Genomic DNA, 27559 nt, shown 5'->3' with positions numbered 1-27559 from the left:
CAGCCTCAGCAGCTGGCAGATGAAAGAACCCAAGCAAAACAGCCCAGCGCTGAGTAATGCCCCTGGCACCCCGTGCCCAGACCCACCCACAGCCAGCCTGAGAGGGCAGAAGGGAGGGCAGTGTGCCTGAAGGACCGGGGGTCCCGGCCCTGTTTCTCCTCCCCAGGATCCAGTGGGGCGGTGGACCCGCGCCGGGCAGCTTGTCGGGTGGTCCGGACCGACAGGAGGGGAGTGTGGCCCAGGGAGGGGGTGTCCGGCCACAGTGGCCAAGGACATCCCGCTCTGGGAACCCCCTCCCCCACTCCATCTCCCTCCAGCTGTGCCGGGGCCTCGCCAACGGAAAACGAAAACTCGGGCAGAGGAAACGGCGGCAGGCGCCCCGCCTGAAAAACCCGGACAAAAGGCGCGGGCCTCCCGCCCTTGCTGCCCGGCCGCCGGGGGCCTGGCACCGCTGCCCGGGTCGGTGCCCCTGGCCCTGGCAGCCCGGTGTGCGTCCCGACCCCCTGACTACCTTCCTCCCTCCCGTCCTTTGCCCAGGGCAGCTCCCGCTCCAGCCCCCTTCCCGACCACCAGCGGATGTTTCTGCGGCCGTGCCCCGCGGTGCCCGCGCCGTGTGCCCCAGGCTGTGCCCACGGAGCGGGGATTCCGCGACCCCGGCCCTGCTGCCACCCCCGCGGCAGCGCCTGGATCCGCCCCCTTTCCTGGATCAGCGCCCTCACCTTGGGGGGCCGGGGCTCCGGGCGAGGCGGGATCCCGACCAGGCAGAAGGCGACTCCATTCATCGGGCGGCAGGGGAGGCTCTGTGGCCAGGGCACTGCTGGGGGCGCAGGCAGGGACCCGGGAGGGGCGGGGCCGGGGGCGGGGCCGAACGCGGAGGGTGGGGCGTCTCTTCGCTCCGCCCCCTGTGCTCCAGACGGGGCGCACCCTCTGCCTCTTTACAGATGCCTACGGAGGGCTGAGGCTGGGGTTGGCGCTGACAGAGCCAGCAGAAGAGAGACAGTCTCAGGCAGACAGTTTGGGCTGGCCCAGCCCAGAAAAGACGATGATCCCGGCAGGCCAAGCAAAGAGGATACAGGCACAGAACACAGGACTAGCTAGCACCAAGAGAGGGAGGGAGGAAGAAACGGAAAGGGAAGCCGAGAGAAACAAAGCCAGACAGAGATGATCAGAAACAGAGACGGAGAGACTCAGAAAGCAGGAGAGAGAGGCAGAGGCAGAGAGAGGCAGAGAAAATCAGAGACAGAGATGAAGAGACTCAGGTTGGAAGAGAGGGAGAGACAGAAAAAGGACTTAGGCAGCCTTCCATTCAGAGACTCATGGCAGTTGAGACAAGGGCAGACATGGAGGAGGGGGCGGGGGAGGGTGACAGGGGAGCTTTCAGGAGTTTTTACGCTCCTCAATCTAGGACTCCCTTCCCAGTCTCAGCTCATGCAGGCAGGGGAGAGGAAGCTACAAGAGAGAAGCAGACCTTCAGACCCCCACCCAGCCAGCCTGTGGCTCACGCCTTTAGACAGCTCACAGACCCACTCTGCAGTGGGTGACAAAAGCAGAGACCCTCCAGGCCTTCCAGTCACAAGCTCCCACAGCCTCCTTTCCCAGCCTCATGCTGAGCTGGGCCCAATGAACAAACCAGGGTCCTGAGTCCATTTCTCATTTCCCTGCCCCCAAGCAGCCCATCCCCTGATGACCATGGAAGGGACAGTCTCTCAGTCTTTAGTTTCTGCGGGAAAGTTCTTTCTGCTGTCCAACAACATCCTTCCTACCTCCTTTTATTTTACAGCCTATGCTTACCTCTTTCCCTTGCCTTCTTGTAGTTCTCAAGGGCTCCTATATTTCTTCACCCAGATTGTGAAGAAAGGATGGCAGAGGTCACAGATAAATAGGAATATGATTGGGATGAAGAAGGCAATGAAAGCGGGAAAGCCAACTCTGCCTACTGAAATGTCCCACCCTCTCTGGGGCAAGGAGCCTCATAAAACCTATTTGCTTTACCATCACCACCCTGACTGCTGAGAGTCGATCAGCCTCAAGTCCTAGACCCTCAGGATCAAGGACTCGGACCCTATAGGAGACAGTGTTGTCCAAACACCATCTAAACCACCCCTACTCCTATAAGCCTGAGGAAGGAGATATTGACTTGTTAAGTCTTTATGTTTTATTTATTTTAAATTCTCTGGAAGTCAGTAGAAAAGGATGCTTTTGTAATGGTGGAGGGGCAGTTAGTGACTCCTCTTCCTTCCTCACCTCTCTTCATCACGGTCATATGCAGCCGGAATTATGCCCCACTTCTGAGAAGTCTTTCCTGCTATCTAACTGTAACCCATCACACCGCCTGTATTTTCTTGCTTCGTCTTCAACCAGGTCCCTCTGTCTGACTTTCTGCCCTGAAGCTCCAACAGTCCAAGGCTGGCTCAGGGGTTCTTTCCTCTCAAAACAAATGGGTTGTCTGTGTAAGCGGGAGAGCAGTGGCATCTGAGATCCAGACTGGACTGAGGGTGTGGGGAAGCAGGGAGGGTGGCCCCTGGGGTGCCCCTGGCTCACTTTTTCCAGAGCCTCATGCCCTCAGACACTGCAGGAGGTGGTGAGAGGAAATGAGCTCACACTGGCCGGCAGGCAATTCCTCCCTCCACAATGCACTGCGCTCACCTCCCCCACCCTCTCCCACTTCCCAGAAAGTGCACTCTTCCCCCACCCTGCTGCCCTTCCCACCTCTTCCTGCACCTTGACCTGCACCCCCATCCTGTCCTGCCCTCCCCCATCCATCTTCTCCAGAATCTCTCATCTTTCCTTTTCACCTCGCTTCTCCATCCCCTCTGACATCTGTATCCCATTACCTGCATCCCACCATCCACCCCGAAATCCACTCTATTCCTGGCACACTCTCTGGGGAATAGAGCAATAAAGTCCAACGTGGGATGAAGGGTGCCCCTCACTGAGGACCCTCTTTATACTCCTCCCTTTCTAAATTCCTCTCTAAGCCCACTCAGCTTCTTTCCTTCACAGATGTTTATTGGGAATCCTAATAAACCCTGCGGTAGGAGAATGGAGGTGGCCCCTGTGGATAGAAGAGAGGCTTAGCTCCTTCCCTTTAGGAGTCCTGGTCTTACCAATCCTGACTCTAGTGTGAGATCCCAGGAGAGGAGCCATGGAAGGCTGCAGAAGCAGAGAAAGCTTCCAGAAGCAAGCGGCCATGATCTTTGGAGGGTGTCATGGATGGGACAGGGTGGGGTGGGCCATGGGAAGAAAGAAGATCGTAGACAAAAGCAGGGAGGCAGGAGAAGCAGACTCCAGCAGTGTAGCTGAAGCCAAGTGGAAGGTTCGTGGGCAGGAAGCACGGAGGGATGAGGAAGGAAATGTGGGTGGGGATGTCACCGTGGAGTGACTGGGCCCAAGGCACTTAGATTCCAGCCTAGCCTGCGGCAGGGATTTAAGCAGAGATGCGCCAGAGCCACTGTAGCATGATGTGGGGAAGAACAGAGGTGCGGGGGCAGTGGGAGCCAGGGGTAGGGGATCAGATGGGAGGGCCCTGCACCTGGGCAGGGGGCACCAATCATCAGAGGCCCCTGGATCTTGTCAACCAACTAGGTATTATGGAAAGGAAATGGAATAGTCTAGAACAACTCCCAATGGGCTCCCCTTGTGGCTCAGCTGGTAAAGAATCCACCCGCAATGCAGGAGACCTGGGTTTGATCCCTGGGTCAGGAAGATCCCCTGGAGAAGGGAACGGCTACCCACTCCAGTATTCTCGCCTGGAGAATTCCATGGACTGTAAAGTCCATGCGGTCCCAAAGAGTCGGACATGACTGAGCAACTTTCATTACATTTCAGAACAACTCCAAGTTTTATGGCTCAGAATATGAGATATTAGTTGTCTAGAGTGTTCTCAGGGAGAGGGGACATGCCAGGCACTGGGCTAAGCAATCCTTTGTATATATTATTCCAATTCAGCCTTATAAAGGGTCTATGAAATAGGTATTATAATCTTCATTTACAGATAAGGAAGTTGAAGCCCAGAGAGCTTGAGCATCTTACCCAAGGCCACCCAGAATTTGAACCCAGGCATTTGGGCTCCCCAATATTCTTGCCCAGAGAATTCCATGGACAGAGGAGCCTAGTAGGCTATAGTCCATGGTGTCACAAGAGCTGGACAGAACTGGGCGATTAACACACACCATTTGGGTTCAAGTCCACACATTTAACATACAGGTTGTGTTGTTGGTGGGGTAGTGATTGGTAGCTTGAACCCTGGGTCCCTCTCCCTGAAGAGAGGCCTGAGCTAGAGACATGGCTTTGGAAGTCATTTGTGGATCGGGAGTAAGGTTCAGATTCTCCAGGGACACTGAAGAGAGGAGATGAGATGTGGGGTGGGACCCGAGGAGCACCCACCTTTCAGGGCAGGCAGGAAGGAAGAGGCAGCAGGAGGATTGAGGAGAGAGAGCTGGAGGAAGTGGCAGTGTGTCGTCGAGCAGGGGACAGGCGGGGCGGAGGCCAGACTGTGCAGTGAGGAAGAGCATCAGGTGTGAAAAAATGGAATTGGGCCACTGAGAGAGACAGCAGGAAGGGACAGGGGACAGCACAGGTGAGGGGGGTTGAGGCACAGCTCCAGTTCCGGGGGTGGGGGGACACTTGAGCAGGTTTTTGGTTGGGGAGCAGGAGCCAAGGGAAAGAGAGCCTGAGGGGGTGATAAGTGGAGTAGAGGAAAAGGAACCCAGCGTCCTGCCAGTGGAAGAACCTGCCTTCCCCAGACCCAGGTAAGGCTAGGAGAGGAGCGTGGAGGGGAGTCAGGGAATCCCCAGACCAGAGCATTCCAGGGCCAGGATCAGGCCCAGCCTAGGAGCCGTTGAGGGGTCTTATGGTGTCATCAAGGAGCCCCGAACCAAGAGCACATTCAAGTTCCCATCCTGCCCACATAGTAGCTGAATGTCGTTGAAGAAAAGTACATACTCTGAGCCTTAGTTTCACCCTCTGTAGATGAAAACAATAGGCCTTCTCCACCAGTCTCCAACTGAGAGCTCACATTTGAAAAAGAATCAAAGCAATGAGTGGAAGACTACAGGGATGATGACCATCGGGGTTATGGTCATAGGGGTTATAGGCGTGAGGACCAAACAGACACCTGGCTACAGCTTCCGGCCTTTCCACGGAAGGGGAGAGAGCACCCCCTGGTGGAGAAGGGCAGGAGGGCAGGGCTGGAGGGAAGGGCTGAAGAGAGACCTGACCTGTTCTGGCTTTCAGCCCCCAGGTTTTCTGCTTGTTCCCTTGAAGCAACTCATGCCCACCTAAATTTTCATCTCCAAAGAAGGTGGTGGCCCATAGGACTTCCTGGTGGTCCAGTGGCTAAGACTCCAAGCTCCCAATGCAAGGGGTCCAGGTTCAATCGCTGGTGGGGGAACTATTAATAGATCCCTCATGCCACAAATTAAGAGTCTGCATACCACAACTAAAAATCCTGCATGCCACAATGAAGATCCTGGCACAGCCAAATAAATAAAAATATTAATTAAAAAAAAAAGAAGGCGGTGGCCCAGTCCAGTCAAGTTCAAAGACATTTATTGAGCTCCGGCTACATGCAAACTGCTGTGTGGGATAGCAGGGAATGAACAAGGTGATGTGCTTGTCCTCAAAGAGCTCATTTTCCAGGGAGGGCAGCAAGCATAGCAAAGGTGGCTGGGATGGTGCTGTGATGGTGCTGTGCACAGAGCACTGGATCAAAAAAAGGGAGGCTTCCGTAATGAGGGGAGAAGGCAGGGGCCTTGGGAGGCAGTGTTTGGCTTAGAACTTGAAGGCTAGTAACAGACAGGTGGCAGGGAAAGGAGGCCTGAAGGCTGAGAGCTGGGTAAGGGTGGGGGACCCTGCTCTGGCAGAGCCCCAGGCATCCCGGAGAGGGGACCTCAGACCTCATCAAGACCCTTGAACGGTGTAGGGTAGGGCCTCAGGCCACTCAAGTCCATGCCAGTCCTCACCCTCTTCCCTGCTGCCAGGTCCCTGAGGAATTCTGGACAAGAGGGATCCTACTATCTGAAACTCCTCGAGGAGGGAGGTACCGCCCTCTGGCTAGGGGAGGGCTGAGAGGTATTGACAACCTGCCAAACAGCTGGGGCCCCAGTCCAGCAACTTCTGGACCTCTGACCCTGGTGGAGACAGAGGCGGCTGCTTCCCTGGGCCGGCAGCAGGGCAAGCAAGCCACACTCTGTGAACCCTAGTATCAGGTCATCAGGTCTGCTACTGCTGCTGCTAAGTCACTTCAGTCGTGTCCGACTCTGTGTGACCCCATAGACAGAAGCCCACCAGGCTCCCCTGTCCCTGGGATTCTCCAGGCAAGAACACCGGAGCAGGCTGCCATTTCCTCCTCCAATGTATGAAAGTGAAAAGTGAAAGTGAAGTCGCTCAGTCGTGTCCGACCCTTAGCGACCCCACGGACTGCAGCCTACCAGGCTCCTCCATCCATGGGATTTTCTAGGCAAGAGTACTGGAGTGGCTCGCCACTGCCTTCTCCGGTCATCAGGTCGGGGGTGGTCAAAAGACGCCCACCCCTGCCACTCTCAGCTGGCAGCACCCCTTGCTCCAGGGAATCATGCTGGAAAACCTATGTCATAGTTTGGCCCTGGGCTGGGGTCTCAGCCCCACAGGCTCTCCACTGCATGACACCAGGCAATTGGCCTGGTAGTGAGGACTGTGTGTGTGTGAGTGTGTGTGCAAGGCTAAGAGACAACTGATGAAGACTGTGACATCATCAGCAGGGGCCTGAAAACACCAAGATGGAGAGGAATGGAGTTAAAGTATGTTGAGCACCTACTATGCGCAAAGCTCTTTGCTTTATTATTTCTTTATCAACATGAATCCCCATGTCAACACTATAAGGTAGGTGACAACACTATAAAGTAGGTATTATTAGCTTCACTCTATAATGAAGAAACAGGCTCAGAGAGCATAAATAAATTGCTGAAGTCTGACGCTGAGCCCTTACCTCTGGGAGGAGCTAGGCCAGGTTGTCCCTTTTAGCTCCAGGATGCTAAATTCATGGTTCTAGGTGAGGGCTTCTAACTGCTGCCAGCAACTGGTCTGCATCCCTGCTTCTGCCACAGGCCATCTGGACCCTGCCTCACACTACCTGGCCCGTGCACATCCCTGCATGCAGCAGGGTTTGCTCAACTCTCCTCCCAGTCTCTCTGTCCTTTTGGGAGGATGAGGGGTGGTGAGAACAAGAGAGAGGAGGGGAATGTAGAAGCAGGGAAGAGATGGCAGGAGGGGAGGAACGTAGGAGAGGAACAGAGAGGAGCGGAGAAAGAAGGTGGGGAGGGGTGGCTCCCACCTCCCCCTGGAAGCTCTGGAAACCCCCGGCAGCTGCTCCCCTCTCCTCTGTCTGGCGCCGAGCCAGTCCGGGGAGGGAGTGAGGGGAATTAAATGGAGAAAAAAAGAGGGGCAGGGCACTGACCACAGAGGGGCAAACCCCTCTGTCCTGGCACTCACTCCACCCGGCCATTCCAGCCCCTGTGAGAGATTCCAAGCATGCTCCCCTTTAAGGAAACCCTCCATGCCAAAATCCACACATACCAAACAGACACATCAGGGTGGTCCTTGCACTATAAAAGGATTCTTTGCTTTACAAGAGGGCTCCGCACATGGGAAACTTAAAATAGGAGCTTCCCCTGGGGTGGTGAAAGAAGCTCTGATTTCAGAAGCACCCCATACACCCCATGCTTCTGACACATTCAGGAAGCTAGCAACACCCACAGGGCTGGCAGGGCCGCGGCTGCCTCCAGGCGCTGACATCAGCGTGGGCACCTCCACGGTTGTGTTGATCGTCAGAGTCCCCTTGTGGGGTGTGGCGGGGGAGGGTATGTCACGGTCCAGGGGACAGGCTGCCTGCCGCGCTTCTCAACAGGGCTGTTTTAGGACACCTAGAAAGGACTGGAAAGCCACCAGCACAGCTGGCAGGGATTTCATGGCAGCCCGGAGAGGACAGATGTCCAAGGGCTCCCAGTGCCCCTTTGATGTCCTGACTCTCCTCCGTGTTCTGTCCTCCCTTCCACAATGCCAGGGCACAGGAGAGCCAGGCTCTGCCTCTGGGAACGGAAAGCACCTGACCCCAGAAGAAGTACAAAAGGCGAACAGAGGAGCAGCTCAGACTGAGCTAGAGGCCCACTGAGATGTGTTTAGGGTCCTCCAGGCAGAAAGCAGTGGTGCTCCCTAGCCTTACCTCTCCTTTCTTTAAAAAAAAGAAATGGAGATGAAATTCACATAACATAAATTTAACTATTTTAACGCAAGCAATTCAGGGGCACTTAGTCCTGTCCCCCCCAACCCCTGCTTTTTTGTGTTCAGAGTGGCAACAGCAGAGAATGACGAATGGACCCCTGCCAGGCCTAGTGCTCCAGGGAGCTGCCATGGGCGATTTAAATTAACAGCCAAGATGCCCAGCAGGCCTGGAGATTAGACCAGCCCACAGCCCTCCCCACACATAACGCCCAGCCCAGGGACCATGCCGAGAGCCCTTCATGGCTCCTCAGAGCCTCCCTCCAACCCCCAGAACTGAGGATCACCCCATCCCCTGACTTATCACCCTCCACGCCCCTCCTCACCACCATCACAGGCAATCCAAGAGCCCCTCTGCCACAGAGGGGAGGGGTCTTAGAGCCCAGGCCGCAGACACAGGTTTAAGCTGAGCCTGGGAGCGTGGACGTGTGAAGGCACATGCAGGAACAGAAAACCTTTCCACTTCAGACCCCACCCCAAGACCTCTCACTGAGTTGTGACCAGGAAGGGAGCAAGGCAGCCCCTCCCTCCAGCCCACCTCAGGATGCTGCCCCTCTGAAAACTGGGGGCAGCAAGTCAGGATAGAGGGCCCCTCCCACTCACTTAAGGGGATGGCCCCTCTTGTCCAGGATTTACTGAGCTCTGTGGAGGGAGTGAGGTGCTCTGACCTAAGGGGGCCTTCACCGGGACCCCTCCGATGGAGACTGTGTGAAGGGAAGCCACCCCGGGCCTGGCTGGGGTGGCCTGTTTGTATTTGGGGGGCATGTGGACAAGCTGCCCAGTCCACCCCATCTTTTCACTGCCATGAAATGGTGGCAGCAGCTGCTGCAGCTGCTGTAACTGGGACTGGAGGGGGAGCCTGGCAGGGAAAAGCCCCTTGATGTGCAAAGGGGGAGGGGATGGTTGTATCGTGAGGTCCCACGGTGGGGAGGGGACAAAGTCGGGAGGGTCATTGGTAGTGACATGCCCTGGGAGAGCCACCCCCACCTCTGCCACTCCTTATTATGCAGAGCTTGCTAGGATCCTGGAAGGAGGGCCCGGGACCTTATCAAGTGGGAGGGGAGTTTCTAAATGTTCTGGAGCAAGGATGGGGAGCGAGGGAGCGTGAGAGCCCTCGGTGAGCGCCTCCCTCTGTGTCAGTGGTGGGAGAGCACTCGTGTGTGTGTGTGTGTGTGTGCGCGCGCGTGCGCGCGCACCAGCTCTATGTGACACCAGTCCTATCCCCTCCCCAGAGCTCTGGCCCCGCCCGGAGCTCCAAAGCCCCAACCCCCTCCCGCCGTGGCGGGCCCCGCTCCTTCTCAGCGCGCCCACCCCGAGCCAGTCCTCCCGCCCCCCGCCCATCCCCCCAAGACACGCACCCGGGCCCCGGGGCCCGCACCCGCTGACCTGCTCCATGCTGTTGCCAGCTACGCGCTCCTCGCCGCGCCGGCCCGGTGGGGCGCAGTGGGCGGCGGCCCCTCCATGCGCCCAGACGGCGGTGCCGCACCCGCACCCGGCCGCCGCCGCGCGCGAGGAGCGCCCGGAGTCCGCCACTCAGGCCCCGCCCCCGCCCCGCCCCGCCGCCCCTCCCTCCACACCCCACCCGGGGGTAGAGGCACCGTGCGCGCGCGCAAACACACACACACACCTTACACACCACACACGCACGCACAGACTCCTCACACCCAGGGGCGCATCCCTGCCAGCTTCTCCTGTTCTGCCTGTCCTGGGGGCACTGTTAGTCCAGAGAAGGGAAGCCCCTCTCCCCATCTCTGAGGTTATCAGAGTGGGAAGGGCCCCACCCTTTGTTTTACAGAGGCCTCAGAGGGGCTGGCCCAAGGTCACAAGCAGCTTGATGACAGAGCTGACCCCCTGGCCCAGACCCCTGTGATTGCCCAAGAGCCGGCCAGAGAGATAGAGCCTGGACCACAGGGAGACCCCACCCTGATGAGCAGAGGTCTGAGCCCTGTGACCGCAGGAGGTCAGGAGCTGAAGGGGAGAGGCCACTCCCTGTTGCCTCTCTTCACATGTGTTCTGAGGCCCTTGGGTGGGTGTGGGGAACAGGAATGGAAATTCTTGTCGCCTACCGTGTTCCCTGCCCCAGGCATGTGCCAAGCAGAAGGAGGAGCTGAACTGTTTGTCTACTGCCAGAGAAGGGTCATCTGAAGCTCCAGATGCCAGTTGGGGACCTGCCTGTGGACAGTGGAGCCACCAACTCTGGTGAGAGCCAAGGAGGTGGCAAAAAGACTGCCTCCCACACTGAGACCCCCCTACCCCATTAGGGGTGGCTCATGACTGCCTGCTGCCCCTCTGTCCTGGCCCTGTGAGCGCAGGGCCACACCAAGGGGCTATCACATGCGCAGGCATGTGAGAGGCAGGCATGCTGCCCAGGACAGGAGTGTGGAGTCCTGGGTGGACAGGGGTGGGAATTAATCTGCCCTGAGGTGGGCAGTGGGGCTGGGGCATTGGTGTCCAGGGGCTGGTGGCCCAACACCCCTGGGCCAGTGCCGGGAGGCATGAAGGGGATTGCACGCTTCCCACCGCACCCTGACCTCTTTGTTAGCACCAGGGGATGAGGGAGCAGAGGGCTGGAAGCTGAGACCGGGAGAGTTAAGATCCTCAGTGGGCCCAGACAAAGGGGGCTTTATAGGCTGGGTGTAGGGGGCATGCTAGGGGGAGGAATTCAGGAATGCAGGCTGGGGAGGCCCTGAGCCCCCCGGGCAGCCCAGTTTGGGGCTAGGGTTGGACTCCCCCTGCCCTCCCATGCTTTGGCCCTGCAGAGCATTTGCTGCTTTGCTCCTGGGACTGCAGCCAGGAGTCCCGGCAGACCTTCATCCCCAGCCACCCCTCCTTTTGGGGATCTTGGGGGCACTACCCACACACTCCCAGTCTGCCCCACCCAGCTGGCAGCAGACTCTCTTGGCTTCCCAGCCATGCCCTCTCAGCAGCCTCGTGGCCCTGTCTGCTACCAGAGTGAGTGCCCTGCCGGCTGCCAGGGGAAGGGAGGGACAGACTTGGTGAGGTCACAAGGCTATGGGGTCAATGGGGCCCTTTGTCCCTTCAAATGGAGTCTGTCTTGGGCTAAAGAGATGGGAGACAGAGAAACATATCGCCCAGACCCTGACCTGGCCTCTCCCAGGCTGTGGTGGAGCTGGGCTCTAGGCTGTGGAAGGCAGGCTCCATTCTTCCCAGAGTCCTCTGGTTCTCTTTCAGGGCTGAAGTAGCCACTAGAAGTAAAAACTAGGAGGCGGAGGACATGGCCCAGCGGCAGCAGCCGCCCATGCTGGCCTCTAAACAACTGTTGCTTGGCCAGGCCTAAGTTCTGGGCGCGGGCTTTGCAAGGTTGAGAACTGTCTGTCCCCAAAGATCTGATCAGGCCCTAAAGAGTGGACTCCTACTGGCCAAAGTCATGGTGCCTAGATTGCTAGACACCAAAACTGTTTTATCAGCACACCCTGAGCACTACAGGAAACTTCACAAACAGAGAATCCCAGTGCACTGAAGGAAAGGGATACTGCTGCTCACTGTCTCCGCCCCAGCCTTCGGGGTCCACATGTGCAGGCCTCCCTCTTATTTGGCAGGCTGGATCTCTGACAAGCTCCTACTCCGATTCCTGATTCTACACTGGACATGGTTCAGAACCTTCAACAACAGCAGTATCTCAGGACTGGGTGGGGGGCGGGGGGCGGGGGCCGGGGCCCAGCTCAGGTTGTCTTATTTTATCTGCTTCATAAGATTAAAAAGAGGACAGTCTTATCTCTTGAAGAGTGTCTTGGGCAAAAGCCTCCTTTAAGGGGGCAAAAAAAAAATGTCCAAGTCTGGTCAGCGTCCTCCTTTGCATTTCTTTGAGAAGTCAGGCTCGGGGGAAGCAGACTGAGATTCCAGTCCTGGGTGTGCTCTTCAGTAGCTCTGTGATCTGGAGCAGGTAATCCCGCCTCTCTGAGTTCCAGCTTCCACATCATGGGGTTTATGAAAGATTACATGAGATGGGAATATAAAATGCTCAGTCCCCTGAAGGCCCCATAAATGATCAATAAAAGTTAAGTACCATCTACAAGGAGCTGAATGAATTCATTTCATGTCGATTATTATTAGCCTTAGTTCAGCCGGTGACAATTTTTGACCTTGTTCCCAAGTACTGGGAGGCCAAATGCTGTCTACAATCAGGTGGTCCTTTTGAAAGTGGCACCTGCCTTCATCTGGGTGGAGGAACAAAAATGAAGGGCGGTTTCCAGCCTGGTGCTGATCCCTGCCCCCTAGCCTCTTTCTCTTTGCCTCAGCAGCCTCCAGGGCTCCCTGGGGAGCAGAAGGAGTGGAAAGGGAGCTGAGAGTCACCAGGTAAGGCAGACAATCCCCAGATACCAGGGGCCTGAGAAGAGAGGAAGGAGGAGAAGTACCCAGGAGAGAGCAGGAGATGAGAGGGAAGGGGGGTCGGGGGGCCTTGCTCCTCCACCTGCTGCTCTGCAAACAAAGCCAAGAATGATGCAATCCTGGTCTGGTGCAGCTGAGGCTACAAGGCCCTGAGAGGGAAAAGTGGGTGTTGGGGGCGGGGGGAGAGCAGGAGCAGCAGGGCAGATGCAAGGGTGCTATGGATGCTGGACTGTGTTTCCCTGCCCAACGTGGGACTCCTTCCTGTGACTCCTGGCTGCCTCCTGAAGCCCCACACCCAGGGTCAGACTCCGCCCCAATGAGTCACAGCTGCTTTCAATGCAGGAGGCAGACATGATGCAACAAGGACATCATTCCACAAGGGGCAGGAGATGACAAGAGACCCAGACACCAATCTGACTCGGAAGGCCCTACTGGGCCCTTCACCAGCAGGCCTGGGACGGCGAGTCTCAGTGTCCCCTTCCTGCCTGGAGACAAAGGGCAGAATCCTCCAGAGAATGTGGGATGGGAAGGCCCAGAAGAATCTCACCCAGGCCCTGCCCAAAGCAGTACATTTTTATAGAATTAAAGAAAAACCCAAGGCAGACAGTGATCGAGGTCTGGGTTCCCAGTGCCAGGAGAACCTGGCATCCTCCTGGGGCAGGTGTACCATTAGCAACCATCAAGCCAGTGTGGTTGGGGCTGGGGTGGGAGGGTGACTCCCCAACCTCGCTGGGTGTCTGCCTCAGCTCCCCACTCTGTCTGGGAACCAAGAGAACAAAGGCTTCCCCTTTTTCCACCTGGAGAAAAGGGGCTTGTCCCATCCTCCAGGACCATGGGGAGGATGGGTCACCGGCCAGGGTCCCCAAGGGGACAGTGCATATTAAATGGGGGCAGCAGAAGAGGACTGCTGAAATTTTGTTCAGAATATCTTAGCCCAACCTTCCCCGACTCACCCAGACCCGAGGGGACAGCTGGGTGGCCTAGCCCAGAGCAGCCACTAGGTGGCAGAAAAAGCCCGACAACTCAGCCAGCTCCACCTGCTCCCACCACCATCCCCAGAGTCCTACCCACCCACAACCTCCCCTCCCCTCTCCTCCTCCAGCCCATCCTTCACTGCACCTCCTGTCTCCCATGATGGGGCCCTGAAGTCTTTTCATTCTTCCTTTTTGCCTTTAGGAAGGGAAAATGCCACTAACAGTAACGATAATAATTAGTGCCCGTGATTGTTTGAGTGCTGAGCGGGTCCCAGGCATTTCATATGCATTATCTCATCCACTCACACATGAGGTAAGTAAGAAACCCTCTCTCTCTTTTCAAGAGGAGATAGAGACAGCATAAATAGATTGCTCTCAAAGCCACGGTCCTGACTTGGGAGTGTTGTCTAGTGGGTGTAGGCATGGGGAGGAGGGGAAGGACCCCTCAGATGCATCTGAGCTGTGTCCTTACTACCCCCACTCCCCTCCCCCACCTCTCGAGATTCTAGGAGGGTGCCTTAGTCTTGGGTGAGTGTGAGGTTTGAAAACCTTACACAAGTGATTCAGGCTCACAAAAACCCATCTCTGGCTGAGAACCGCTGCACCCTCACCCCCTGCCTCTTCTCCAGGCTCCACAAGGCATTCTGGGCTCTCCCCTTGCCCACCTTGCTTCCGGTGTGCGTTCTCATTGCAGTGTGACTGCCCCCCATTCAGGCCCAAAGGTAATCCCAGCCCAGAGGGCCTTTCTCCACTGCTGCTTCCACTTCCTGCCTGGCTGTCTTTGATCTGCTCCAGGGTTTTCAACAAACATTCATGGGGGCATCTCATGGCATGCTGGCACACCACTAGGTTGTGGGGGTGGAGGACAAGTTGAAGATGAACAAGACACAGAACACTCCTTCCATGTGTTTCATTTGTCTAAAGCTGGTCCTACCATCACTTCTACGTACGGTGTCCCATTTAAAAAATAGCCTGATATCCAGAAGAGAAGGATATCCATCTCTACTGCTGTTTTCGTTACAACATTAGGACATTGGAAAAGGTGGCAGTTACAGGGAAGGGGCACCAGGTGGTGACACCCAATTCACAGTGAAACTTCTTGAAATCTTTAACTCTGCCAATCTCTCAAACGATAGCTGCAGCCCGATGCCCCTGCTCCATTCCACATCTTCCAAACTCCCTCAGGCTCAGCTGTTAACCTTCTCGTACTTAACTTTCCTCTCTAAGGATAAATCTAACTAGCATCCCATATTTTCCTGCTCATCCCATCACCCCTCATGATTGGCAGAATAAAGGCCCAGAAACAAAGCCATATTTCTCAGAAGGCGGAAGGGGGAAAGCCAGGGATGAGATGAGAAGCCTGTGTGAAGGGCACCTGAGGAATTCCCTGGTGGTCCAGTGGTTAAGAATCCACCTCCCAATGCAGAAGACACGGGTTTGATCCCTTATAGGGGAACTTTTATATGAAAAGGCAAAAAGTTATGACACTGAAAGATGAACTTGCCAGGTTGGTAGGTGCCCAATTTGCTACCGGAGAAGAGTGCAGAAATAGCTCCAGAAAGAATGAAGAAGCTGAGCCAAAGTGAAAACAATGCCCAGTTGTGGATATGACTGGTGATAGAAGTAAAGTCTGATGCTGTCAAGAACAATATTGTGTAGGATTCTGGAATGTTAGGTCCATGAATCAAGGGAAATCGGAAGTGGTCAGACAGGAGATGGCAAGAGTGAACATTGACATTTTAGGAATCAGTGAACTAAAATGGGCCAGAATGGGTGAATTTAATTCAAATGACCATTATATCTACTGCTGTGGGCAAGAATGCCTTAGAAGAAACAGAGTAGCCCTCATAGTCAACAAAAGAGTCTGAAATGAAGTACTTGGGTTCAATCTCAAAAATGACAGAATGATCTCTGTTCACTTCCAAGGCAAACCATTCAATATCACAGTAATACAAGTCTATGCCCCAACCACTAATGTCAAAGAAGCTGAAGCTGAATGGTTCTATGAAGACCTACAAGACCTTGTAGAACTAACACCCAAAAAATATGTCCTTTCCATCACAGGGGATTGGAATGCAAAAGTAGGAAGTCAAGAGATACCTGGAGTAACAGGTAAATTTGGCCTTGGAGTACAAAATGAAGCAACGCAAAGGTTAACAGGGTTTTGACAAGAGAACGCACTGGTCATAGCAAACACCCTCTTACAACAACACGAGACAACTCTACACATGGATATCACCAGATGGTCAATACCGAAATCAGATTGATTATATTCTTTGAAGCCGAAATGGAGAAGCTCTATACAGTCAGCAAAAACAAGACCAGGAGCTGACTGTGGCTCAGATCATGAACTCCTTATTGCAAAATACAGGCACAAATTGAAAAGAGTAGGAAAAACCACTAGACCATTCAAGTATGACCTAAATCAAATCCCTTATGATTATACAGTGGAAATCACAAATAGATTCAAGGGATTAGATGTGATAGAGTGCCTGAAGAACTATGGATGGAGGTTTGTAACACTGTACAGAAAGCAGTGATCAAAACCATCCCTAAGAAAAAGAAATGCCAAAGGACAAAATGGTTGTCTGAGGAAGCCTTACAAATAGCTGAGAAAAGAAGAGAAGTGAAAGGCAAAGAAGAAAAGGAAAGATGTGTGTGTGTGTGTGTATCAGTCGCTCAGTTGTGTCTGACTCTTGTGATCCCATGGACTATATGTAGCCCACCAGGCTTCTCTGTCGAAGGGATTCTCCAGGCAAGATACACCTGTCTGAATACAGAATTCCAAAGAATAGCAGGGAGAGATAAGAAAGTCTTCCTAAGTGATCAATGTGAAGAAATAGAAGAAAACAATAGAATGCGAAAGACTAGAGATCTCTTAAAATCAGAGATACCAAGGGAATATTTCATGCAAAGATGGGCACAAGAAAGGACAGAAATGGTATGGACCTAACAGAAGCAGAAGATATTTAGAAGAGGTGGCAAGAATACACAGAAATATACAGAAGAGATTTTAATGACCCAGATAACCATGATGGTGTGATCACTCACCTAGAGCCAGATATCCTGGAGTGTGAAGTCAAGTAGGCCTTAGGAAGCATCACTACAAACAAAGCTAGTGGAGGTGATGGGATTCCAGTTGAGCTATTTCAAATCCTAAAAGATGATGCTGTTAAAATGTTGCACACAACGTGCCAGCAAATTTGGAAAACTCAGCAGTGGCCACAGGACTGCAAAAGGTCAGTTTTCATTCCAGTCCCAAAGAAAGGCAATGCCAAAGCATGTTAAACTACCACACAATTGCACTCATCTCACACACTAGCAAAGTAATGCTCAAAATTCTTCAAGGTAGGCTTCAACAGTACATTGAACCCAGAACCTCAGATGTTCAAGCTAGATTTAGAAAAGGCAGAGGAACCAGAGATCATATTGCCAACATCAGCTGGACCATCGAAAAAGCAAGAGAATTCCAGAAAAACATCTGCTTCATTGACTACATTAAAGCCTTTGACTGTGTGGATCACATCAAACTGGAAAATTTTTAAAGAGATGGGAATAACAGACCACCACCTTACTTGCCTCCCAACAAATCTGTATGCAGGTCAAGAAACAATAGTTAGAACTGGACATGGAACAACAGACTGGTTCCAAATTGGGAAAGGAGTACATCATGCAAAATGCCAGAATGGATGAAGCATGAGCTGGAATCAAGATTGCTGGGAGAAATATCCATAACCTCAAATATGCAGATGATATCACCCTTATGGCAGAAAGTGAAGAGGAACTAAAGAGCCTCTTGATGAAAGTGAAAGAGGAGAGTGAAGAAGCTGGCTTAAAACTCAACATTCAAAAACCAGAGATCTTGGCATCACTTCATGGCAGATAGATTGGGAAACAATGGAAACAGTGACAGACTTTATTTTCTCAGGCTCCAAAATCACTGCAGATGGTGACTGCAGCCATGAAATTAAAAGATGCTTACTTCTTGAAAGAAAAGCTATGACCGACCTAGACAGCATATCAAAGAGCAAAGACATTACTTTACCGACAAAGATCTATATAGTCAAAGCTATGGTTTTGCCAGTAGTCATATATGGATGTGAGAGTTGGACCATAAGAAAGCTGAGTGCTGAAGAATTGATGCTTTTGAACTGTGGTATTTAGGGCTTCCCTGGTGGCTCAGAGGTTAAAGCATCTGCCTGCAATGCAGGAGACCTGGGTTCGATCCTTGGGTGGGGAAGATCCCCTGGAGAAGAAATGGTAACCCACTCCAGTATTCTTGTTTGGAGAATCCCATGGACGGAGGAGCCTGGTGGGCTACAGTCCACGGGGTCGCAAAGAGTTGGACACGACTGAGCGACTTCACTATTACACAAGATTCTTGAGAGTCCCTTGGACAGCAAGGAGATCTAACCAGTCCATCCTAAATAAAATCTGTCCTGAATATTCATTGGAAGGACTGATGCTGAAGTTGAAGCTCCAATACTTCGGCCACCTGATATGAAAAACTGGCTCATTGGAAAAGACCCTGATACTGGGAAAGATCAAAGGCAGGAGGAGAAGGTGACGACAGAGGATGAGATGGTTGGATGGCATCACCGACTCAATGGACATGAGTCTGAGCAAGCTCCAGGAGCTGGTGATGGACAGGGAAACTTGGTGTGTTGCAGTCCATGGGGTCGCAAAGAGTCAGACGTGGCTGAGCAACTGAACTAAGGGGAACCAAGATCCCATGTGCTGTTGGGCAACTAAACCGTGCAACATAACCACTGAGTCCACGCGCTGCAACAGAGACCCACTGCAGTCAAAGTTTTTTAAAATGGAAAAAAATAAAACTAAAAAAAGGAGGTGTCTGAGCTGAGCTGTGTAACTGCAGGCTTTCTTATCCAGCAGGGGCCAGTGGGTGGTTCAGCACAAACTCTGGTCACTAGACAAAGCCTGCTGACCCTACATTGGCAGCATCTTCCACCTAAAGGGCAGCATCTTTGTCATTCTTTCTGACACCCCTGACACCAGGAGGAAGCAGTCCACATCCCCCTTGAAATGTCTTACATTACAGCTACATCACTTAATCCATGCTCTTACTCCACCCACCAAAAGCCAAACCCTTCCTTAAAATTCTCAAGAAGCCTGACATTTAGGGTCTAAACCCCCCCACCTCCATGACTCCACACAACCAAACTATCCTGTGCAAACGATGAAAATCCAGGTTTAAGGCTGGCTGACTAGGAAAACGAGGCTGCACTCCTGGGAGGGGAGCTGATCTCACCTTTCCTCAAGCACCACCACCTTGGCACTGTGCCAGACCGGAGGCGGGGAGACAGCTGAATAGAACACAGGTTCTGTCCTTCACAGACCAGAGGTTATAGTCAAGTAACCGCAGACACATGAACAAATATTTTAACACAGAAAGGAACACTTGTTTGGCTGAGAGTGGCTGGTGAAAATTCCAGAGGTGACTGGAGGGAAATCCTTGAAGGATAGCATTTTTGCAGGTGAAGAGGGTAAGAAGTAATGGTCCTCCAGGCAGACAAGACAGCATGAGGGAAGATGGAGTGTCAGGAGAAGATGGAGTGTCAGGAGAAGAGATGCCATAATCTGGGAACTTAAAGTCATGCATTGTGACCAAGTGCATCCAGTGTGGCAGGAGGAGGAGAAACGGCCTTGAACATTAGGTTGAGGAATTAGGGTGTTCATATCTAGTTTAAAAGTCATCAGCGATTTAGGGAAGTGACTTAAGCACATTTTTATTCTGGAAGGACTGGAGAGGGGAAACAGGAAGCAGGAAGACCAGTTGGGAAGCTGCTGAAATTGTCCAGGTGAAAAAGGGAAAGTGCTAAACTAGGGCATGGCAATGGAGGAGGGATACATGACAGGTCGTAGCTTAGATGGGGATTGTGAACAGAGTAAAATTGCAGTCAAAATTCCTCTTGAGAACCTCTGGGGAAGGGGGCTCCATTAGAGATTAATGATAACTCGGTTTTTAGTACTTCTTCAGAGCTGGAGTCAACTCTCATGCCTTTGGCTGAGCACCAGAAGAAAACGGTTGGTCTTCAGAATCCGTATGGCACAAGATGCTTGCACTCTAAGAGACTGGAGAGGAACCAAAACAGAAAATTCACTTTTCCCATCTCACCCTCAATCAGGGGACACAGATGAAATGGAGGAGGAAATCTGCACAGTTACTGTCATGTGTTTATAACTGAATTCAAGTAGGTTAGGAACAGGCATGGTAAGACATGACTGAAGTGAGATGGAACGAAAAGTGGAAGCTCAAAGTAGACAGGAAACAGGAATTGAAGGAGGTGGTTTCAGGTTTTGGGGGTGAGGAGGGAGGGAAGGTACTATTTTATTTGGGGCTCCCTCTTTCCAAAAGAATGCCTTTTCTTCTATGGCTTTATCCCTCAAGCCAGAGGGGACTAGTACCTCTTTCCCAACAAACCTCACACATTGTCACTAATATGAACAATGTTGATTTGAAATGATGAAAACCTGTCTTCACTTTCAAGAAATGCCCACTAACACGCTTGACTGTTGGTGTCGGCAAAGATCTTTATGATAGACAAATTGTATCCAAATGCGGGACAGTAGAGCACTGGAATTACTGATTCCAAGTTAAGCATTTTCCTTTGTAATGTTCCTCTTACTTCATAGTTTGGAGCATTTTTTCTTCCAAAAGGGAAGAGAACTTTCATCAGGAGTTCATGCCTTCACAGAATGGCTATCAAAATTGCTAAGACGTTGTTTCATCCTAATATGGACGTGTAACTTGGGAGTGAGCTGAGCGGGGCCAGCGGGGATCCTGAGACTCGCTCCTGGGTCTCTCTAATCAACCCTAAGACAACACCACGGCTGAGAACCAGGGTTTCAGCTCACTTGAATGTGCTTTCCACTCTGAGGATGCAGAGAAACTGCAGAAAACTCTCCAAAATGTGACAAGGTTAGCGCACCAGCCTTCTAAGTGGGGAACTTGGAGACAGACTGGGTGAGAAAGTTAAGAGGGAAGATTTGAGTGGCTCCAAGTAGCCACCATCAGAGAAACATTTCTGGTCCTTTCCTCTTCAAAGAGGACCACTCAAGAGGGAGTAGGTTAGAAAGACAGGAGGGACACAGGTTAAACTCATGAAAAACCTTGACTGCCAGTCTAGATATAAACTAGGAATGACCATTATGGGATGCAGTATGAACTCTCCCAAAATAGAGCAGAAAGGCCCAGAAAGCTCTCTGGAATTCTCCTGCACTTCCTAGGGAAGGAGAAAGCAGCTATGAGCAATGGCCATCAGCCTCAAGAATTTTCCAGTCTCTCTAATTCTGACAAGACCACTTCTGGATGTGATCCGTTCAGTTGATATCACAGGGACTTCCCGAGTGCCAGGGGGGGCCATCTGACCCTAAGTGGGTCGTTACGGTGTGAGGAGTCATGAGATGAGAGAGGGACTGAGAAACAACCACCCAAATAACATGAAATAATTTCTAAACATTTTTATTTCAAATCTCTTTTCACCCCTTCCGCAAAAAGACATGGGTCAGTACAGCAATCATAAAAAGGAGATACAAACACAAGAGTCAAATGTCTCCCGCACTGACACTTTACAAAAAACCGGGAATTGTACATGGGTTTTCCAAACAGGACCTGCAGCAGCTACTAATGTCCCTTTACAAGAGTCAAACATGCCTATTAATACAGTATATACAGACACCCCATTCTGGAACTAATCTACAGGGACATCCCAACACCCCCCCATCTATCCCCAGAAAAATACCAAAACACATCCAAAGTGCATTTGTTTTGTTTATATCAAAACATCTTTCCCTTTCCCCACCCCACCCTCAGACCCTCCCACCCCATTTAAGATTGGCCTGCAAGTCTATTTTAACCATTTAGTAATTTTTTATAGTTTATGAAAATAAATTATACAGCAAATATTTTAATAAATTAAGCACAAAAAGGCTGAGGAAAGGAGAAAAACTAAATGGGAAGACAAAAGCCAGGCTGCGCTTTGGCTTGGAGGAGGGTGGGGTGGCAGAGGAGGACGGAAGTGGTTGCAGGGGGATGTGGCTCCCCTTCTGGTGAAGAACTGGCAACCACCCCGAGCCCAGATTGACACCCCTCTTCATTGAGTTCCTTAAAAACAACCAAAAAATGTACAGCAGTGGCTGTGCCACGGGCAGCACCAGTTTGGGCATTCCAACAGGCCTGCCCACAGAGCGGTGCCTGGATTATGCTTGTCCCTTGGAATAGGTTCTGGGCCTAACAGTGAGGGGCAGACCCCTGTTCAAGGGAGCACCAGGGATGGAGTAGTCAGACCAGCCTTCCCGCTCCACCTGAGCTGAGTAGGGGGCTTAGGATGCAGCTCGGTGCGGGGCTGTGTGGTTTGTGATCTCCTGGGTTCTGATCAGAAGTGTCCTAAGTTCAATTACACTCCATCTCCAGGAACAATTAGGATCGCAGTCCAGCTGCGAGCAGACATTCAGGTCTTCCACTGCCCTGACTGGCTGCTGTTTGCCTGCCCCTCTCAGCATTTTGAAAGAGGGGGTAGGAGGGGGAGGAAGCAATTCCAGGTACCCTCTTAAGAAGATGAAATGGGCGTGGAGGCATGTCACAGACTCAGCATGCAGGACTGGCTTCCTGGGAGGGGGACCAGAGCGGGAAGGAATGGGAGAAGGGGCAGAGATGGGAAACAGGAAGAATTCAGGGGCACCTACCAGGAAGGTCAAGAAGCATGAAAAGGACAACGACAATATGGAATCTGCATGGAAAGAAAGGTCTTTCCCTGGCAGATTATAGAGAATCGGTAATTTAAATACAGTTCCTTACTCTATTTTTCTAACTGCAGTATCTGAGTCCCCAGTGCCTCTGTCTCTATGCTCCAACTCTCACCTCACACCTCCCAAGGCTTCACTCTTATCTTCTCAAGGCCTCCTGCCATTTTGTGCTGAGCATGAAGACTTCAATGTCAAAACAGGATAGATCGCGGGGACTGGCAGATTTGACTTTGCCTTCTTGAGCTGTGTGGCCCAATAATCCTATAGCTATCATGGGGGGAGGGGGGCACACTTTTTTTTTTCTTTTTCTTTTTTAATAAAAAAGGCTTTACTCCCCAGGAGCAAATAAATCATTTTGAACTACTGATAAACACTGCTGCAGTGAAAAGAAAGATGGCTCCATGTATGCAATAGCACAAATTCCGTGTAAGAACAGCTGTGTCGACAATTAGAGCTAAAAATCACTTCTCCACTTCCCCCTTTCCCACGAACCAAACCAAGAGGATTCCCATAGGGAAAATGTCTAACTCAAAAGCTCCTCCCTTAGGGACAGGGGCATGTCATTCTCTTAGAAGTGGACAACAAACAGCAGGTCTCCCCTCAGTGGAGATGCTCTCCACACCCCCATTAGTGGCAAGACTTCTGCAAATAAAGACACACACACACATGCACACAGACTTTCAGACCTCCTTCCAGCAGCCACAGAGCTGTACATCCCAGTGCTGAGGCCTCTAACTTCAGGGCTCAACCCCTAGGGAGAGGCGGTAGGGCAGCGGGGAATCTAACCTAGGGAACAAGTTCCTCCAATCACTATTTACCACCAGGGTCAAGGGTTTCAAGCAGGCCATGTTTTCTGGGTCCCGGGGTGAGGGCTTCAAGGCTGGCACCCAGCTTTGCTGTAGTCTCTCACCCTGGATCTAGGAACACTAACCACCTTGCCTCTCGCCAGTTCTTGCTGGAAGCGTAGGGGTTCTGTGGCCATCCCCACGTCACTCCCAACCTTAATAAGGGGCTTGTGGAATCAGCCCGAGGGAAAAGCATGAAAGCAGAAGAAACCATGGTGACAGGCTCCCCACCACGCCTCTGCCCTCAGGAGGCTGGGACCTGAAACCCAGGGCTGGCTTTCCAGGGTGTCACACTCACTGTATCTAGGCACAGGCAGGCAACCAGGACAAGGTCATCGCCAACTTTCCCTAAGACCTGGTTGTCACCTATTTATCTAGTCCCACACCAAAGCCCCCATACCTCCTCACTCCTGTGTGACCACAGCACACGAAATTCAAGTAATAGCAAGTTGTAGCAGTAATTGTCACTAGATCACAGTGGTTCACACCTGTCCTGAGGAAGGTTACAGTAGATCAGTCATCAACAAGCGAAGGTTAACAGGCAGATCCGAGGTACTGACATCACCTAGCCACAACTAATGACAGGTCCCGAGAAGTGAGAACCTTTTCCAGTCTGTGACTTGAAAACACAACCACCACCAAAAAGGAATGAGTTCCTTCTGCAGACTGTTTTTCAATTAGTGCTACGCAGAACTGGTGGAGGGACGGGGGTACAGCCTGCGGGTGAAGGGGAGGTGCTGACGATAGCCAGCTGCTCCTGCTCCCTCTCCCTGTTGACTCTGACCAGGTTCGTGCCCTTCCTCCTCACCTCTGGATGAGGTCTGTCTCCTCCAGCACAATTCTGTTCTGTATCCACTCTACTGAGGAAGAAGTAGGGTATAGCCTGGGCTGTGACTCATGCACAGTCAGATTATAGACACGGTCAACACTACCCTTCCCGGGAGGAGAAAGGATGGTGGTTGAGGGTGGGTCACGCCTCCTCAGCTGGTTTGGTTTTGTACCTGAGAGTATAGATTCTCCAGTGGAAACCGCTGGTACCACAAGGGGTCCAGGGCCCTGCCTCCCTCTCTCTGGCTATGCTGAGAGCAGTGAAGCCCCAGCCACAGGCAGGGTCAGGGGTCCCTGGCTGACTTCTGACTCTGGGCTCCACCTTGCATCATAACCCCTCAGCATGCATATCTACCTGATGACTAGGAAGTTTTAGTCTAGACCACAGCACAGCAAAAGGATTCTTTGATGCCACTGCTCTAACTTGGGGATGTGCACTGTTCAGTACACACCATGCAGATATCTGCTTCTGTGCTCTTGTTCCTGCATTTCTCAGTGTCCTCCCCTCACCTGAAAACCAAAGTCTCACAGACCCAGAGCTTTCCTAGACCATCTGTTCTACCATGATCTTACCCACTCTGAATTTCTTTAGAGCCAGCCCCTGATTCTCCTTTGCCACGCTGAGTCATTCTCCAAATGTGGCCGTGACCTAAAAGCTCTCTTAGATCAGATAATGTATCTTCTACCTCTTGTGTTTTCCACAGTAGCTAGCCTAGAGCCAGGCAAGTGCACACTAAAATGTAATTTTTTAAAAAAAGATTTCAGGTAGCTGCAAAACAGCTACTTGAGGATCTCAGTAGATTCCAGTCAGTAGGCTTTTGATGGATGATACTTTCTGCAAGATGGCAAGTTTATCTGCACATTCAAGAGGTAAGACCCATTGGTTAAGCCAATTCCTGGGATCACTATCTTAACTGGTTGGTAGTACTACCATGACAGCCAAAGAGAGAAGAGATACCACACAACAAAGCAGAGGTGTGCTGTGTTTATGCTACAAAGCTCATTTTGTGGGTTACCTCTTGACAGCCAGGTAACAATGCAAGTTTCCACCCTATTCAGCTAAAAGGAGGAAGAACGGTCATTCCACGCAGGACATAAGGCAGAAGGTCAATGTTTCCAGGTGAGGCAGTCCTATAAATTACCAAAACACTGGGGCCTCACCCTAAACCATCAGGAAACCACAAACCTGACATTATTTATCTCACTAGATGAGGCAGATATAAACACAGGGGAACCAAAAGAGGCAGTCTACTGGAACACTTACTGCAAAAGAGTAATAAAGATCAAATAGCTCAATTTTCACATCTTAATAACAAACCTCTCCCCAGAGTAACTCTACAGAAAAGCAAACTCATACTGCTATGTGATTTGACAATGGCCCAGTGCAGAAAAGCACTGGAATTTTTCTCCCTCTTCCTCTACTTCCATCTGGAAAAGAGGCAACTCTCAAATCAGCATCTGACAGACTTCCCAATGAAAGGAGGGCAAACAAGATCTAACTCAGGAAAATGTCTGAGTTGCTAGAAAGAACTCAGGAAAATAAAGAAGCCTTTGCTACTTCCTGTTTCAGACCAACCTAAGAAGATGAGCTGTAACGCTCTCCTCCCTCCTCACTGATCTCAAACATCCCATTAAAGCTGAGCCATGAGGGAGCTTTCTCTAGGAAGAGCACAATAATTTCCTTTCTCACCTTCCTCCACATTCCCTCTTACTAGCTGACAGACATATGGAGGTAAGGAACACTGACTCCTAAGTCATGGGTACCGTTTGCCATTAAGAATCTGGAAGCACGCTCCATTAACGGCAGCAGCCTGGGACTGGAGCTCTGAATTGCTCAGGTGATGAAAATACTATTGCCTTGACAGCTGGTAGAAGCAATAGGAATGATGTTACCATGACCAGAGTGAAATGAAGTTATCTCGAGGGAAGGGGTTGAGGGGAGAGGAACAGGGCTAACGTGAAGTCATAGAATTCAGTAAAACAGAACAAATACAGCTTCTATGAGAGGTGATTCTGAAATTAGGTTCCTAAACCTTAGAAGGAAGGTATATGAGGAGTCACTACTTCCCCAGTGGGGCCATGTGCCAGGTTTTGTCCAGCATCTTCTATTTGAGACTATCCACCCTCCTTTCTTTCCTACTCCTGCTAAAGCTACCCATGCTTACAGAGAAGCAGGTTCTCCTCAATCAGAAACTCCCAACTTGATCTGCACTCTGACTCCTTCTTTCCTCTTCTTCAAGGTCAATGTGAAGACTGGAATTCTGCCTTTGGCACCAGCTGAATGACCATCACTGGCAACCCGCTCTCCTCTCCTTCCCTCCCCCAGACCTGCTCACCCTCGGCATCAGTTCCAGTCCAATGGGCACAAACCCCAGTTGCCTTTAGGGTGAGTCTTCTGTACCGAGAAATGCAAATATACAAAACATAACTGCTGAAAAAGGAACAGTGTTGAGACTTCTTCCCGTTTTCCGGGGAGTTCGTCCAGCTCCAGGAGCACAGGGCTGGATGTGACATGGTGGAGCCCTGCTCAGAGTCCGCAGGTGTGCTTCATCCAAGCCCCAGGGTGGTGAGGGGAACCAGTCTCTTGCACAGAGGATCCCAATCCTTCCTGCTCCCTCCTGTGTTCCTCACTCTCCTTTTCACGGTAGCTTCATTTGGTTCTTTGAAACTGGAGCTTGGCAACCAAATGCCTAGGTTAAAAAAGGGGAAAATTAGAGTGGCTCAATACAGTGGAATCAAAACGGAGTCAAAGGACAGCCTCTGGAGGTGGGGAAATACAGCTCCAAGGGAGAATGGAGCCTGGAAAGCCCAGTGCTTCCACAAACACTGCAGGTGGCTGGGGATGCAGCGGTGGCCTTTGTCATGGAGACCTGAGCAGCCTACAACCTGGTCGCCAAAAAAGGTCCTAAAATGACAAATAAAGATCCCCCTCACACCGCTTCCCTTCTCTCTTTCCCTTTCCCCTTCATTTTCCATTCACTTTTCCCCTCTGCTTCTCCCCTAAGGCCCACCTGCTCTAGGGACCAAAAAAGGAACTGAGTTCCTGGAGGAATCCCTGGTGAGTCAGGTTAGAAACAGCTGCAAGCGTGCAGCTGCTGGCCAATGAAGAGGGCTGACATATCATCACAAAGGCCAGTGCGGCGTCAACCTTCCGATTCAGGAAGGGCACTGTGCCAGCTGTCACTGTCCCATAACTCCAAGCACCCTGGCAAGAAATTCTCCAGGAAACAGCATGCACAGGCCAAGTGGTCTGACCAACAAGAAATCATAATGGCCAAATTTCATACCTTAAAAGGCCTTTCCCTTGGGAAGTGTTCCCAAGAGAACTTCCCTGTTTTTTCAAGGGGTCCTCAGAGCAAGCTCAGCAGGGTGCTTATTCTCTGCTACAAGCAACAATCCCAGTGTCACAACAAAAAAGAGACCCCGGGAGTTCGGTGCAATCCTCTACTAGTACATGACTGCCCCTCCATACTGACGACTAATGGCCAGCCCCAGCCTACGCCTGATCATATCAGGGCCTTTGTATTTAGAAGATCTCTG

The 27559-nt window shown here is 51.8% G+C and overlaps 2 protein-coding genes across 5 annotated transcripts in view; both read right to left on the bottom strand.

Annotated features, from left to right (window-relative positions):
- ARHGAP23 (Rho GTPase activating protein 23) overlaps positions 1–9771 on the bottom strand; it is an 81509-nt gene extending 71738 nt beyond the window's left edge. Inside the window, exon 1 of one of the 3 annotated variants that reach the window (XM_055407702.2) lies at positions 9643–9771. In XM_055407702.2, coding sequence (XP_055263677.2) covers positions 9643–9651 — 9 coding nt within the window. In that variant the 5' untranslated portion in view covers positions 9652–9771. Of the gene's footprint in view, positions 1–719; positions 1515–9642 lie in introns of those variants that run through there. The other 2 variants (XM_055407701.2, XM_055407700.2) reach the window with 2 other exon arrangements.
- An 11272-nt stretch (positions 9772–21043) lies between these two features.
- Positions 21044–27559, bottom strand: part of SOCS7 (suppressor of cytokine signaling 7) — a 34250-nt gene continuing 27734 nt past the window's right edge. Inside the window, exon 10 of one of the 2 annotated variants that reach the window (XM_055407698.2) lies at positions 21044–26709. The gene's annotated coding sequence lies outside the window, so the exon portion shown is untranslated. The remainder of the gene's footprint in view (positions 26710–27559) is intronic. The other variant, XM_055407699.2, reaches the window with a different exon arrangement.

Source organism: Moschus berezovskii, chromosome 20, assembly GCF_049115385.1.
Source record: "Moschus berezovskii isolate FMDL1 chromosome 20, NW_MosBer_1.0, whole genome shotgun sequence".
Lineage (NCBI taxonomy): Eukaryota > Metazoa > Chordata > Mammalia > Artiodactyla > Moschidae > Moschus > Moschus berezovskii.
Note: the sequence above shows the minus strand (reverse complement) of the source record. Positions and strands in the feature narration are given on the sequence as shown.